Raw genomic sequence first — 14,626 nt, forward strand, 5'->3', positions numbered from 1 at the left:
GTTCTAAACAACCTAATTAAGCCATCATCATCTCTAATAGGCCAATGTTTCTTTTTATAGGCATAATTAAAGGTTGGGTTCACAATATCTACTGGAGGATCCAAACTACGTAATCGATCTTCAAATTCAATACACAAATCCATTGTGTTACACATATCAACATCTACTTCAATGTCAACATCATGACCCTTATACTGAAATCTCAACACTTTTTTATCATCACTCATTATGCAAAATCACAAAAAAAAAAAACCTATAATCTTTCAACATGCACCAAAATTCAAACAAAAGTAGCAACATGCAGTTAACTAAAACACCTAACACATCCACAATACCTCCGGCAGCAATCAAGCATTGTAATTCCAACAAAATACTCATCACTTATACCAAAATTCAACCAAATTGCATAATCCATACCACAACTCAACCAATTCGCATAATTATACCAAAATTAAACAAAAATCGCATGATCCTACCTAAAATTCAACCAAATCGCATAATTCATGCACATAATTACACTAAATATTGCAAGATAATCAAAATAGTTGAATATAATTTGCATAATCATGAAATTCACATAATTTCGCAAATATGTAAAACAATTACTCAACATATTCACTCGAAACATGAAAAACATACAACCTTTTTGCTTTTATTTAATAGTGGAAGTGATACATACTTGATGATCCACACTTATCCCCTTTTCTTTGCTTGTAATTGAAAGATTTCTTGCCAAAACACCCTAACTATCTTCTTCTTTAATTCAACGCAAGAGAGATGATTGAAACAGAGGTGAATGCAGAAGATGGAAAGTCCAATCAACATAAATACCAAAGGAAGGGATTAATTATGGCAGGAGGATATATGAGGTGTTTTTAAAAAAAGGGGGTATTTTAGACATTTTATGCATTTAATGACCTAAATCTGTATAATTAGAATGTTATTAACGTTTCATTAACAGCCTAATCACACTAGTTAAGAAGTCGGAACCTTAGGTGTACCGTTGATAATAAAAAATACAGTAATGGTACCATTGAGAAAAGTCAAAAGCTCGGGTGTACCATTGATAATTTCCCAAAAAAAAAAAAAAAGTTGAACCAAATAGAGTCTTTGTATTATAGTCAGATTAATGTCGAGTTGTGGCACCAAGGTGGGGTATTAAACAACACGTATCAAATACATCTTACACGAGGAACTCCACTTCTTCGTGCTGATTGTTGTACCAATTACCAAACAATCAAATCACCCTTTTATTCTATTCTAGTATTCTAGAATCTAGACTCACATTTATTTTGTCACTAAAACCGTCAAAATCCAGAACAACAATCATCTTTCAAATACAATAAATATATAGATCAGAAACCATCAATGTCAGAGGTAAAATCTCCTGTTAAAGTAAATATCTTAGATTCTGAAGAAGTTGTTGCTTCAGAATTGGCAAAATACGTCGCTGATTTGTCTGATAAGTTTGTCAGAGAAAGGGGCCTTTTTACAGTTGTTCTTTCTGGGGGATACCTTATACAAAATCTCAGGTATGAAATCTTTTTTATTTTCATGTATTTTTAAAGTTTGGTTAATTGGGTTTTTAATTTTTTTATAATTATTGGAAATAATTTAGGAAATTGGTGGAACCACCCTATTCAAATTCAATTGATTGGTCAAAATGGCATGTGTTCTGGCTTGATGAAAGAGTTGTTCCCAGAGATCATCCTGACAGTAATTATAAGCTTGCCTTTGATGGTTTCTTGTCAAAGGTATTTTTTTTTAATTTAATTTCATTGATTATACTTTCATTTATATTTTTACTGTTAATGATCAACAATTCGAATAACTTGCATAATGTTCGGTTGATCGTGAGAGTTACCGAGCTTTTTTTAGGGAGTCGATTACATAGATCACATGAAATAACTTTTAATATGTAATAATTTATAACAAATGGATATTCTTTCGTCCCTAAATTACATTTTTTTTTTCGGTACATAGATTTAGGCAATTTAATTGACTTAGGTAAAATGGATATTCAAAGTCGATTACTTAGATGAATACGGTTAACTGTTAGCCAAATTTAAGGTCAATCAATCTATGTATCGAGTACAGATAATGAGGTGGTTGTTTTCTGACTATAAACATCTGTTTGTGAAATTAGTTTTACATTATTGTCAATTCTTTCAATAATACTGACTCTGAAAACTGTAACAGAAAAATCTAGAGGACAATCAGAGTGATATATGAATGAAAAATTTGGTTTTAATAATCGGTCAAAGTTGGGATTATTAAAACCAAGTTTTCCTATATGAATTTGATGCATATTTTTCATATGGCTATACATCACATGTAACACCTACTAATTCTACCAGGTACCTATCCTAATTGGGCAAGTTTATGCCATCAATGATGCACTCACCCCAGAAGGGGCAGCTGAAGATTACGAAACCCGTATAAGAAAACTCGTCAAATGCAATGTGATAGCAACATCACAAGCTACAGGCTTCCCAAAATTCGACCTTATGCTTTTGGGCATGGGTCCAGATGGACATGTTGCGTCTTTGTTTCCTGGTCATCCTCTCCTTAAGGAGCATAAGAAATGGGTTACTTTTATTAAGGACTCGCCAAAACCACCACCAGAGCGAATCACTTTCACTTTTCCTGTGATCAACTCTTCTGCTTACATTGCTCTTGTGGTTTGTGGATGTGGTGAGGTTAATGCAGTGAAGAAGGTGCTCGGTGACAAGAGTACTACTGATGTTCTGCCTGCTCAAATGGTTTCGCCAGAAGATGAGATGACTTGGTTTCTAGACAAAGAAGCAGCCTCGTTGTTGTAGATCAGATCTCATGCTTCTAGATGCATCAATATGTACATCATATTGTGAGGACTTGTATGCCTTTGGTTGTATGATTACTGCTGAATAAGCTTGATGTATGTCATGAACTTCATGAAGTATGACTAATACTATGGAATAAGAAGTGAAGTTACCCTGCAGGCCACCAGTAATTGGATTAGCTCTATAACATAATTGTTTTTCTAATCAGGTACAATTTAACAGCACATCTTATGTTTTATTATGTGTTTGATGGTATGTATATGTATCCTTATTTATTGAATAAGCCTTGTGGTGTTTATATAGAGACATTTTTTGAAAGGAAGTCTAAGTATCATGTGGTTATTTTTTTAATTTACTAGTAATTTTTCCTTTGTCTCTAAAAGATTGCCTCATGCCTCGACTTTATTTTCTAAGGAGAAAATGCAACTTTATGCATATGGCCATATGGCCGGATACAATTATTGATGAGGAGAGGGATAGAACGAGAAAGCAAGTCGAGTTGTATCAGGAAAAGCTTACTATAGTGTAGAGTAAATCTTGTAAAGACCTTATTTACACATATATAGGGCAATCTTTTAGGGATGAAAAGAGTAATTTTAACATGTGAAGTTATAAATAGTGGAAGGAATTCTATATTTGGTACTAGTAAAAAGCAACTAAAACAGACATATCTACTCTGTAATACTTGGCGTTACTATATTAAAATTCAAGGCAAGACATGTCAAATCTTCACAAGTTAGCACGACTTGCAATAAATAATAAACTTTGAGTTCTCTATTCTATATGGATTGCTCATCAACTTACTTTATTTACCGTGTTTTATCGGAACCCCAATTATTTTGACTTTTGAGGCATTATTGATTACATTAGACATCAAGGTAAAAAATAACTATGTGCAGAAAGTAATCTGAAGAAAAGTGAATTTGAATCACGAAGAGCACAGAACTTTTCAATACAAACTCTTGAGAATTAAGCATGGTAAAAAAGTGATAATTAGATAAACTCCTAATATATTCTGATAAGCTATAACTGTGTTCAACTTCAACCAAATCGGATCAAAGTGTGTAGATACTCATGAACCTCAAAAGCCTTCGATACTTTTCACAAATTAGGGGGAAAAAAAACATGTCACTTGATTGGATAACGGAGACGATTAAACTATTCAGTAGTCCTCTCGTGAAGAATCCAACTTCTGAGGATGATATCAACCCCATTAAGGAAAATACCTAGGCTAACAAAACTGTGAATAATACAGTTTACAATGTATAACAGAGATGTGTGTACTCTTAAGCCAAAACCATTCCTTTTATAGCAAAGCAAAGCAAAGCAATAGTAGACAAAATTTAGATCAATGTAATTAACAAATCAATAAGGTTGGTTGCAATATGGTACATTAATTCTTTTCATAATCAACAAGGTATCAACAGGACAGCAGTAGCAGAGATTAGACTTGATCGTACAAAACAGAACCCCATCAACAACTGCCTCAAGATTCGCAATAAAGTTCAGAATCGTTCGAGGGCCTTTCCTTTGGAGCTACAGCTACGGTCAAGGTTTTCCCTGCACAATAAAAGAATGCATCGAATCCCACACCATCCCACCCAACATCAGATCAAGCAACAGACAAGACTTTGTAGAGTATAATAAGAAATTTAGAATGGTTAGGTTTGGAAGAAAGTTTTGCTCCAGCACAGAGTGGTTTCCTACCTGGATGAACCAATTACAGCCGCTTTTGAAGGTTTAGGAGAGGATAAAGGTTGTTTGCTTGGCTTTAAGTCTGTACTGATAGCAATACTCCCCATGCCTTTCTCCATCGCTTCTCTTTCATCCTTTTCTTTCTTCGTTTTATCTAGAGCAGTAGAATCCACTGCCTGACTTTCAGGTGGTGAAGGCTCTACACGAGGAATGCCTCCAGCAATCCATGGATGAGAAAGACATTGACCAGCAGAAGGACGCTTATCAGGGACAAAATCAAGAATGGGAACTAGAAATTCTGCTAGGTCATTTGCATCTTGTTCATTGAACTCATACTTCTCAACAAGGACCTTGTTTAATGGCCAAAATCGAAGCCGACGTATGTGTCGCAAGTCTCCATATCTGTTGAAGAAGTCCCGAGAATAACGCCCCCCTAATGCAATCTGGAAATGATTGATGATAAAATTCAAAGCTTAGAAGCAAATGCCTTACAAAATTTACTTTAAATTTTCCCTGAAAGAGTGAAAGCAATAATATATATTCTAACCTTGCGCGGCATCATTCCCAAGAGCTCCATCATTAAAGCTAAGTGATCCTGAAGAAAAATGAGTCAAGACTAGCTCATATTTATGCAACAACTAATTAGATATCTGAAGATTAAAAACTACAGGCATCACCAGTGTTGACGATGTACGCACGAGGTATAAGAAATAAGAATTACTCGTATTTTACAATAACCACAAATTTTATAAGGTTGACAAAGTTTTACAAGGGAATGCACACTCTAATTATATTGGGATACCTCACTGATATATGTGGACACTCTTAATTACAAGTGTGCTAAACAACACTCACGCACTAGCACACTCACACTTGCTAGCTTACACTTAAGTGGCTCATATATATCACAACTACAAACACTTGCTTAGCTGTATTTTATACAGTGCTAATCTGCTAATGTCAGCTAAGGCTTTGTAGTGACACCCAATAACTAATCAAAGACATGTCTACCTATTGTACGCACGCTATCTAGATTTTCTACAGCTAGCCACTGCCAACCTAATGACAATAAGATGAATGCGGACTCTTTCTATATTCTTTCATGGCTTACAGAGGTGAGCTAGTAGCTTATTTGCTCCTCTGCTCCTCAGGTAGATTATTCTAGATTTTCTTTCTCACTCTTTTCTATTATATTTGAACATGCTCAATAAAATATCAAAACCTATCACTACAAAAACTGCAGTGGTTAGTGAGTACTATTACCACACAACAATATCAAGTAAAAGCAGTGAAAACAAATTAGTACCAACAAAGGGACAGGTAGTTAAATATATTGTGGATTATTACATAAGAACAGAAAGCCTGCAACTCAACATATGTGTGTCACTAATCTATAATAAACGGAGAAGAATAAAGCCAAAGGCCCACAATAACCAGCTAAGATGAGAAATGGGGTTTGGTCCTTTGGGGATATGCTAGGAACTTAAACAGTTTGACAACTACAGCAATTGAGATAAAACTTCCCAGAAGTTCATCTAACCAATAACTTGTTTCAAGTTATTTTTTAGATTACCACAGGGGCAACTCATGGCACAAAGGCACAGAGGCGATGTGAAAACAAAAATCTTGCCCAGCTTTAGTCTTAGCATTATCTGTGAACACTATCCACGGAAAAATAATGATTCACATCTAAACAGAACCCAGCCAATCAAGGAGAGCAAACACTTAAATGCTACCACTTAACACGGATGATGGCGAACTACTTTGCAATAGCTCAAAAGTAGCAAGACCATTTAACATCTACACCATTACCGCAGCACGCATAAGCATTAAGGCCAAGGTTTTAACCCACAACATGGTTCAGCTTTATGAAACATTTTGTCAATAAGCAACTAAAGGAATCCATTTGACAAAACTCATAGTGCAATTGTTGCAACTTCGCACAACTCAATCAAATCGAAGTGAATAAATCAAACCCCACAAGGTTATCAGCCCAAAGTTAAGCACAAACAAGAAAGTTTGTCCATTTCTCTAAATCCATCCACCTCGAAAGAAGAAAATCTAGAAGAAAAGGCTATTAAAGACAAAAAACTAGATTAACAGAAAATTAACCATATACAAAAAGCTAATCTTCTTTAGTCTTGATTGTTCTTACAAGAGGATCCTATCAAGTATCTGACAGCAGGAACCTATGTTGATCAAACATTTCCTTTCACTTCAATTACCCATACTACATGGAACTTTTTTTCTTACACTTGTGACAAATTAGACAAACTCCCACATTAGGTACCCAAGTCTGAGACTCTGAGCAAAGGTTGGAAGTGACCTTGATACATTATAAAGCAGGATTCCCAATGGCTTGTTAGAATTTGAAAGACCACCCTTGACAACACAAAGTCTATGCTCCAGGCCACTATGAGAATAAAACCATACCTTAACCATTTGCCCAAACCATTTTCCACGAAAAAAAAAAAAAAATTTAACACCAGTGCAATGATACAGTGGAGCCTGAATCAATCCTTAGTCACATTATGGAAAGTTCCAGTACTTTACCCACAAGGCAGCAAACTACATTAACCTTTTGTGATAGAGCCAATGATCGGACCACCCAAGCCACTTAGCCACCAATATGCTTTCAATATCAGAGAAAGGGGAAGCAAGCCAAACAACCAGCCACATCACAGGTGGAGAAGACACAAGTGGCACACGAGCACAAACCAAATTAATGTTCTGATTTTCTAAAGAGAAGGGTGCAAACAAGTAGTGCAGCAGCATTGAAATGTGGAACGAGAAAAACAATTAAATGTCAGTTAGCTTTTGTAGCCTTGCTTTGTATGTATAAGGAATGTATTTATAGTAGGAGAGACATAAGATAAGACTTGTGTATTTAAGATTGTACCCTTACTTCTTTGGAGAGTTGTAACCTAAAGTTACTAAATCATTCAATCAAACTACAATCTTTAGTTGGTTGAATCTCTTTGTTCTCATTTATATTTGTGTGTTTGTGTTGCGAGTTGTTGAGTCTGTCACACTTTTACCGTTTTAGAAAGCAGTTGGCCCAGATGAAATTCCTATTAAGGTTGAGGGATGTCTGGCGACGATTGGAAATAATTGGCTAACAGATTTATTCAACAAGATCTGGAAGTAAGATTAGAAAAAGAGCACCTTAATACCAGTTTATAAAAACAAAGGGGATGATTAGGTCTATTCAATCTATTGAAGCAATTAAGCTTATGGACCATACCATTAAGTCGTGGGAGAGTTTGATAGAGCATAGATTGAGAAGATGTAAAGTATTTCAGAGAGCCAATCAGGGTGTATACTACTATACCAGAGCAATCTACCATGGAAGCTTTACATTTTGATAAGGAAAACGATGAAACACTATAGGTTGAGGAAGAAAGATTTATGGAAGATTCTCATTGACCAGGAGAGGGCTTATGATAAGGAGCTGAGAGACGAGATCTGGTGGGAAATGATTAAGAACCCTTATTTCTTGTAAATATGTTTGAAGAAGTGAAAACAAAATCAAGGGCTTTTGCTGGAGTTATGAAAGAGTTTCCTATCACCATTAACTACATCAAAGAACCTACACAAACCCCTTCTTCTTTACAGCAATTTTAGTACTCTCCCTCTCTCCAAAAATAGATCTTACACTTTCTTTTTCATTCACTCAAGTTTTTTACACTTCTATTTTGAAAAATGCTCCACTATTTTTTTTTCCACTTAGAGAAATTTAGGGCCTTACCCTTGCTCACATTCAATGGAAAAAAATAAAAAATACTCCTATCAACTATAAAATCTACTTTTCAATAAAATAATACCCCGTTATCTTTCTCCACGTCTACTTTTCCAATAAATAACAATTGTTAACCAAACAATATATCACCTACAACTTTGTGTTGTGACAAGTGCCAAACTAATCTAGGATAGAAGAAATAGATGAATTAACAACCATGTGTGTATGTTGGTTGCAGGTGAAATTGTATTAGTGGATGAGAATAGAATTGGGTTTAATGCTAATGAGAGCTATGGAGGCAAAAGTTGGAATCTTAAGAATATAGATTATTTAGGAGAAAAGCTGAGGGAATATATGGAATGTCATTTTACATGGAGTCATGTGAGGATGCAGTAACATTGGATGGTAAGAAATTGTCAAGAGTGAAAATTTCAAGTTAAATTCTACGGAGGAATGGAAATATTGACAAAGATGTTACTCACAATGGTCTAGATGGCACAAATGGAGAGAGTATTGAGTAACTGTAATATACCTATGTTGAGAGTAAAAAGACGGGACTCATGAGAGTGGCAGAAATATGTATGTTGAGATGAATGCACAGGGACACCTAAAGGGATAAAAATAGGAATAAATATAATCATAAGAAAGTTGGAGAAGCATTGAAAATAAATCCAGGGAGAACAAAGATGACTCTGAAGGAGTAAAATGGAACTATTGGACAACAGCAAGAGACAAATTCTTGGGTCATGGAAGGAGAGGATCTTGGTTGACGACAGCAAGAGACAAATTCTTGGGTCATGGAAGGAGAGGATCTTGGTTGACAACAGCAAGAGACAAATTCTTGATTCATGTAGCCAACCCCATAATTGAGATTAAGGCTCTAATATTGTTATTGTTGTAGTATATGTTTATACTTCTAAAAAAATAAAAAAGAAAAAAAATGAAAAAAAATGAAAAAAAAAGAAGAAGAAAGAAGAAGAGGAAGAAGATAGAATTTTAGGACTTTGGAATATAAGGTTAATATAACCATAATAAAGTCTAAAATTCCCCCTTATTCTGAAGAAAACTATGGCACGCAAGGTAACAACAACAATAAATATCAGCAATATCTAACTAGCAATAAAATCATTGCATGCTCAATGGAGCTGCAAAGAACACAATAGTACAACAGTTAAAGCTACTGTATATCCAAGTCAGAAAGCATCTCCAAAGACCAATATGTGAATAAAAATCAAATAAAATCCACCCTCTCCAAAACAGGTTTTAGCCTTTAGGCAAGAATCAAGAGTGAGCCCTTTCAATTCCCTCCTTGGGATGAAGCATTATTAACCAACACCACCACCTTCCCCCCCCCGGTGACACACTTGAACAGGGAAAAAAATTATCTAAACCATTAAAATCTCGAAAAATAATCATTCGTACACATCAAAACACACCATAAAATCGCCCAAAATTATCACCTCATACAAGCTCCATAGTCCATACACCCTACCATTCCTTGAACCAGTATATTCAGGATGCTCCACATTGAAATTCAAACTTCTTCTCTCGAAACAAAAAAAAAATAATCAAGTTTCCTCGTATAATATGTTGCAGCTTACGGATAGAATATATCACCTCGCCCAGACAGCTTCTTCTAGAAAGTTTTCACAGAAAGTTTCTAGAAAAAAAACTACCCTTTACCCATATCCAAAAGATCTCCTAGGTAAGTTAAACTCTAAGCTCTTAATATGGCTAGGATGCAGCCTCGTAATGATCCTAGAATACTAGATGTCAGGCAATAGCCAAATTTCAAAAACTATTGTTTCCATGCATTGTAGGCAATAACTAGGCATAGAAAATAGAAGTCTCGGAAATACAAACTAAGAAACTTTCAGGTACAAGTTTACCACTTTCATACACTTAAATAATTTATTAATCGAAACTGCATTTCCTGTCTTCTTTTAAGAATATTGATATCCTAACATGGCATATTTCCTTTATACTACCTCTGTTTATATTTACTTGACCTATAAGCCTTTTGGCACGTAGCTAAAGGAAGGGATTGAAGAAAATAAACATACGCTAAAGAAAAATTAATTAATACCAAAAGAAAAATGTTTATCTTTTCTCTAATTTCTTCCTTAAGTTGCATGCCATATAGGTCAAGTAAAAAGAAACGGAGGAAGTACATGATATACTTAGATTCACATCCCTACCTTCCACTAAACTAATAATTTTCTGCCCTCTATTTCACTATATTCTTTGCTAAATTCACATCCCTTACCTTCACTAAAGTTAATAACTTTCTGCCTTCTATTTCACTATACTCTTTGCCTTCTCTAATCTTCTCCTAGAGTTCGGCCCGCTCACTGCATAGTGTACTACGGGTCTACGGGTAAACATTTCCTAAAACGTTACAAGTCGAAATGTCTAATAACTGCCCCAAAATAAGGCAAACCACCTTGATTATTAAATATAAAAAATAAAGAGAGCCTACAATGTACAGCTAACCAAGTGTAAGAGGTGAGAAGAAAAAACTGCATACACAACATAAGTTAAGTTTCTTTCCAAGAGGTGCAAGAAAATCTTCCCATAGGGTGCGTAGTTACTAGTTAGTAGATGATTCTGGATACAGTTCTTAATGTTAAAGGTTGAGCAAGTGGGTAAAACAGAATTGAATTTATATATTAACTCTGTTTTGGGTGTTTCTAGAGTTGTTACATGAAGCCATCAACTGTTCAACTACCTTACCTCAAAAAGAAGGAAGAACTGCAGGGAAAGGGTTGGGGGGGGAGCAGTATCTTTATGGTGGAAACCAGGTAGAAAATAAAGAAATAAAAGGCTATTTATTATAATAGTTACTGAGTTTGTACAACAGCCATGGATATATTCACAGAATGAACATAAAGTCTACTTCAAACATATTCACAGGCCTCTGATCAACCATGATGAGATTGATGAAACTAACATAAGTTCATTATCATTGAAGCTCTCACAACTCTCCTATGTTTTAACAAGATTCAGATTCTCTCTTGTGGTATCAAGTGAGAAGTTGAAGATAAATCCAGAGACTTCATAAGGGAAGCGAATAGTGGTCTACTAGCAATGTGGCAAGGGGCAGAACTTGTGGCAAAAGAGAGCGGATAAGGAAAAGATGACTAGAAATCATAATTACACAGAACAGATCCAAAAAATGGGCATAGAACATAGACAAGAAACCAGAAACAGAGTTATACAAGGAAGGAAGATCTAGCCATAAGCAATTACAGGTGGGTGCAAGTCAGATGCAAGAAATCGAGAATTATGGTAGATTAGGACAGCATAACACAGAGAACCTCAATCGCAAAATAATACATACAAATATACAATACGTATTTACAAGCCAGGAATTATATGATAGGCTATATGGCTTGGCATAACATACCTTCTTATTTCCTTTTACGAAGTAATCATCAGATTAACTAGACTAAACACATGTACATAATCAACTTTATGATTTTACTCTAATATGAATCTGCTGGAGATTGGAATGCAAAATAAATATTAATTGTTAATGACTACTGACCTAAACAATACAGAAATGGAATAATGAAACGATAACTCTTTAATGTGGGAAATGGAGAAAGATTTTTGAAAAAATACAAATATAATTAGACTCTACTAAATAATTTCTAAATAATATTAAGAATACATTTCTCATAGTTTATATAATTATTATCTAGTAGCCACAACTGATAAAGCAGCAAAGATATAATGATATAAGATAATCTAGAAGAAGAAGAAAAAAAAAAAAAAAAAAAAAAAAAAAAAAAAAAAAAAAAAAAAAAAAAAACATACCTCATCTCTGTCATAATTGTCACCGCTATGAGGATCAAACAGAACATCACCAGTTGCGAGCTCAAAACAAATGCAAGCAAAGGACCACATGTCAGCAAAGGTAGAATATTTTGATCCAAGGATCACTTCAGGACACCTGTACTGCCTGGTCTGAATATCATTAGTAAACTGTTTGTAAGTCCAGCAAGCATTTCCAAAGTCGACCAATTTGCATTTGAGGTCCACAGACTCCAAAAGTTTCCGCCTTGTTGATCGGCTCCCTCTCTTATGGACTGAACTTCCTCCACTTGTCCTCTTCACACCATCGACATCTGATGATCTAACCACAGTGTTAGAATATTCAATTGAACTTCCATGCAATCCCTATTTGAAACTTTTACAATGATTAGAACTATACTCCACCTGATGCATCAGGATCTTGCTCGGATTCAGCAGCAGCTTCCTTCCCAGCACACCCTTGAGCTGCACGTTTCGCCTTTCTCCGAATCTTTTTCTTTTGATTCTTTGTCAAATCTCCATTCGACAACTTACTATCCTTTGTGCTACTAGACTCATAAATGGTTTTGTCCTTGGAATTAGGAAGAATAAGAGGAGCACCAGTTTTTCTAGGGTCCTTAGATGAGTCTATCACCGACAACAGCAGAATGTTTTCTGGCTTTAAATCAGTGTGTATGATAGACAGCTGCTTATGCAAATAATCCAAGCCGACTAGAATATGATAACATATCTCTTTCACCTTAGCTAGAGGCATCCCACGATAGTCTGAATACTTGATTAGTGTCAAAAGATTGTCCCCCAAATACTCAAACACCATACACACATGCTGTCCATTTGGACCGGAATGTTTAAAGTGATCCAGAAGCTTCACAACGCACTTCTTGTCATCTGGATCACCATCAGCAATCTGCTTCAATATTGTTATCTCATCCATTGCCGCTTCGGTGTAATGTTGCGCACTCTTTTGCACTTTCAATGCAACATATCGCTAATTCATAAAAACAAACAAAAAAAATGAAAACAACGCAAAGAAGAAAACAGAATAACATAAACCTCCTACCCAGCATTTTCAATAAAATTTGAGTGTTAATGTAATGTAGACAGAAGAAATGGAAATCAGTACATAACAATAATCCCAACAAACTTACTGACAACATTTCAAAAGACACCTAATGGTAACTACCACAGCCTAAAGTTCCATGAACAATAATGAAGACAACACGAAACATTCCACTCTTCTTTTCAAACACAACTTCCTCATACTTGCAATACTTCCATTGCCAAATAGGCAAATACCGATAAATTCCAATCTTCTTTTCAAACTCAACTTTCTCATACTTGTAGTTGTGATCCTTCCATTGCCAAATACCGATAGTGCATTCATGAACTACTCAGCAAAAGAGACAACACGAAGTACAGAAGCTTACACAAACAAACCGCGTCAATAAAATAGTATACAGGATACAGAATTTCAAAATCAACAAAAAAAATTAAAAATCGAAATTACTGATAAGATAGCCAAACAGATAAATACAAACCTGCACACTAGAACAAATTTTACAAATAATTTCCCAAACAATCAAAACTTTCACAGAAAACGAACGCATTTAACATACATAATCCCATAACATTATCAATTAGGTAATGCAAGCTTCCACAAACAAAATTAATCAACAAAAACATCAATCAAACACCAAAAACAAGGTCAAAAACTCAAAATCAAACAAAAACAATCCAGATCAAAAAACCTAAATTAATTTCCCGATCAAAAATAGAAATTAATCAAGACAACACAAATTGAAGAAATACCGAGTGTTTGGTATCCCAAGCAAGCCAAACGGTGGAGAAATGGCCCCAACCAAGCTTACTCTGAACAACATAAGCTCCATTTTTGAAGGAATCGCCGATTCGAACAGCATGATAACCTCCTCTTCTATAATCATCTTTTCCTTCGTCTTCCGACGTATAATCGCTTCCACTTTCGCTCACTTCGTCTTCTTCTTCTTCCTCTTCTTCGACCGCCGGTTCTTTCTCTCTCAGCTCCGCTTTCTCCGCCGAGACTTCCGCCGTGGATTTTCGCCGGCTGTCCATTTTCCGGTGAGTTTTCCGATCTGAAGGGAGGTATCAGGTAAGGTATGGTCTTTCGGTGTCAGATAGGATGGGAAAAAGAATGAATTAGTTGTTGAACCTTTTGACCCTTTTCATGATTGGGTTTTTTTTTGTTCTTTATCAATTATCATATATTTTTTTTTTTTTTTTTTTATGTAAAATACAAAATGATGAATAGATAATTTGTTGATGATAATTGATTGATAATACTCCCTTCTTTATTTTTTGTTTAGATCATTTAAAATCTAATATATATATATATATATTTTTTCCCGAGTTTTTAGAGAGCCACGTAGGATTTAATTTTCTTAGAACGCCACGTAGGATTATAAATTTTTGTTGTAGCCAATCAAATAAGAGATTATTAAATTCTTTTATAATTAAATAATTCAAATGCCAAGTAAGCAAAATTGGCGAATGAAATTTTAAAGTTTAAACTAATTAA

At 35.0% G+C, this 14,626-nt stretch overlaps 2 protein-coding genes across 2 annotated transcripts; one reads left to right on the forward strand and one right to left on the reverse strand.

The window, feature by feature from the left end:
* The first annotated feature begins 1,190 nt into the window (after window positions 1-1,190).
* Window positions 1,191-3,142, forward strand: LOC145617844 (putative 6-phosphogluconolactonase 4, chloroplastic). The gene is made up of 3 exons (XM_081672598.1): window positions 1,191-1,532; window positions 1,619-1,754; window positions 2,358-3,142. The coding sequence occupies exons 1-3, from the start codon at window positions 1,369-1,371 to the stop codon at window positions 2,820-2,822; spliced, it is 765 nt and encodes a 254-aa protein (XP_081528724.1). The 5' UTR covers window positions 1,191-1,368; the 3' UTR covers window positions 2,823-3,142.
* A 1,012-nt stretch (window positions 3,143-4,154) lies between these two features.
* On the reverse strand, window positions 4,155-14,372 carry LOC145616297 (uncharacterized). The gene is made up of 6 exons (XM_081670996.1): window positions 13,882-14,372; window positions 12,478-13,060; window positions 12,076-12,386; window positions 5,065-5,112; window positions 4,530-4,960; window positions 4,155-4,382 (listed from the first exon to the last, which is right to left on the reverse strand). Exons 1-6 carry the CDS (start codon window positions 14,161-14,163, stop codon window positions 4,328-4,330), a joined length of 1,710 nt encoding a protein of 569 aa, XP_081527122.1. The 5' UTR covers window positions 14,164-14,372; the 3' UTR covers window positions 4,155-4,327.
* Window positions 14,373-14,626: the final 254 nt, after the last annotated feature.

This window comes from Chenopodium album, chromosome 26, assembly GCF_948465745.1.
Source record: "Chenopodium album chromosome 26, dcCheAlbu1.1, whole genome shotgun sequence".
Taxonomy (NCBI): Eukaryota; Viridiplantae; Streptophyta; class Magnoliopsida; order Caryophyllales; family Amaranthaceae; genus Chenopodium; species Chenopodium album.

Excerpts from the sequence above, each read along its gene's own strand:
- LOC145617844 (XM_081672598.1), top strand. The coding sequence starts at position 1,369 with ATGTCAGAGGTAAAATCTCCTGTTAAAGTAAATATCTTAGATTCTGAA. Across the intron at positions 1,533-1,618 it reads TACCTTATACAAAATCTCAG|GAAATTGGTGGAACCACCCT; the intron begins GTATGAAATCTT and ends GAAATAATTTAG. Across the intron at positions 1,755-2,357 it reads TTGATGGTTTCTTGTCAAAG|GTACCTATCCTAATTGGGCA; the intron begins GTATTTTTTTTT and ends TAATTCTACCAG.
- LOC145616297 (XM_081670996.1), bottom strand. The coding sequence starts at position 14,163 with ATGGACAGCCGGCGAAAATCCACGGCGGAAGTCTCGGCGGAGAAAGCG. Across the intron at positions 13,061-13,881 it reads CTTGGGATACCAAACACTCG|CGATATGTTGCATTGAAAGT; the intron begins GTATTTCTTCAA and ends TTTATGAATTAG. Across the intron at positions 4,961-5,064 it reads TGGGAATGATGCCGCGCAAG|ATTGCATTAGGGGGGCGTTA; the intron begins GTTAGAATATAT and ends AATCATTTCCAG.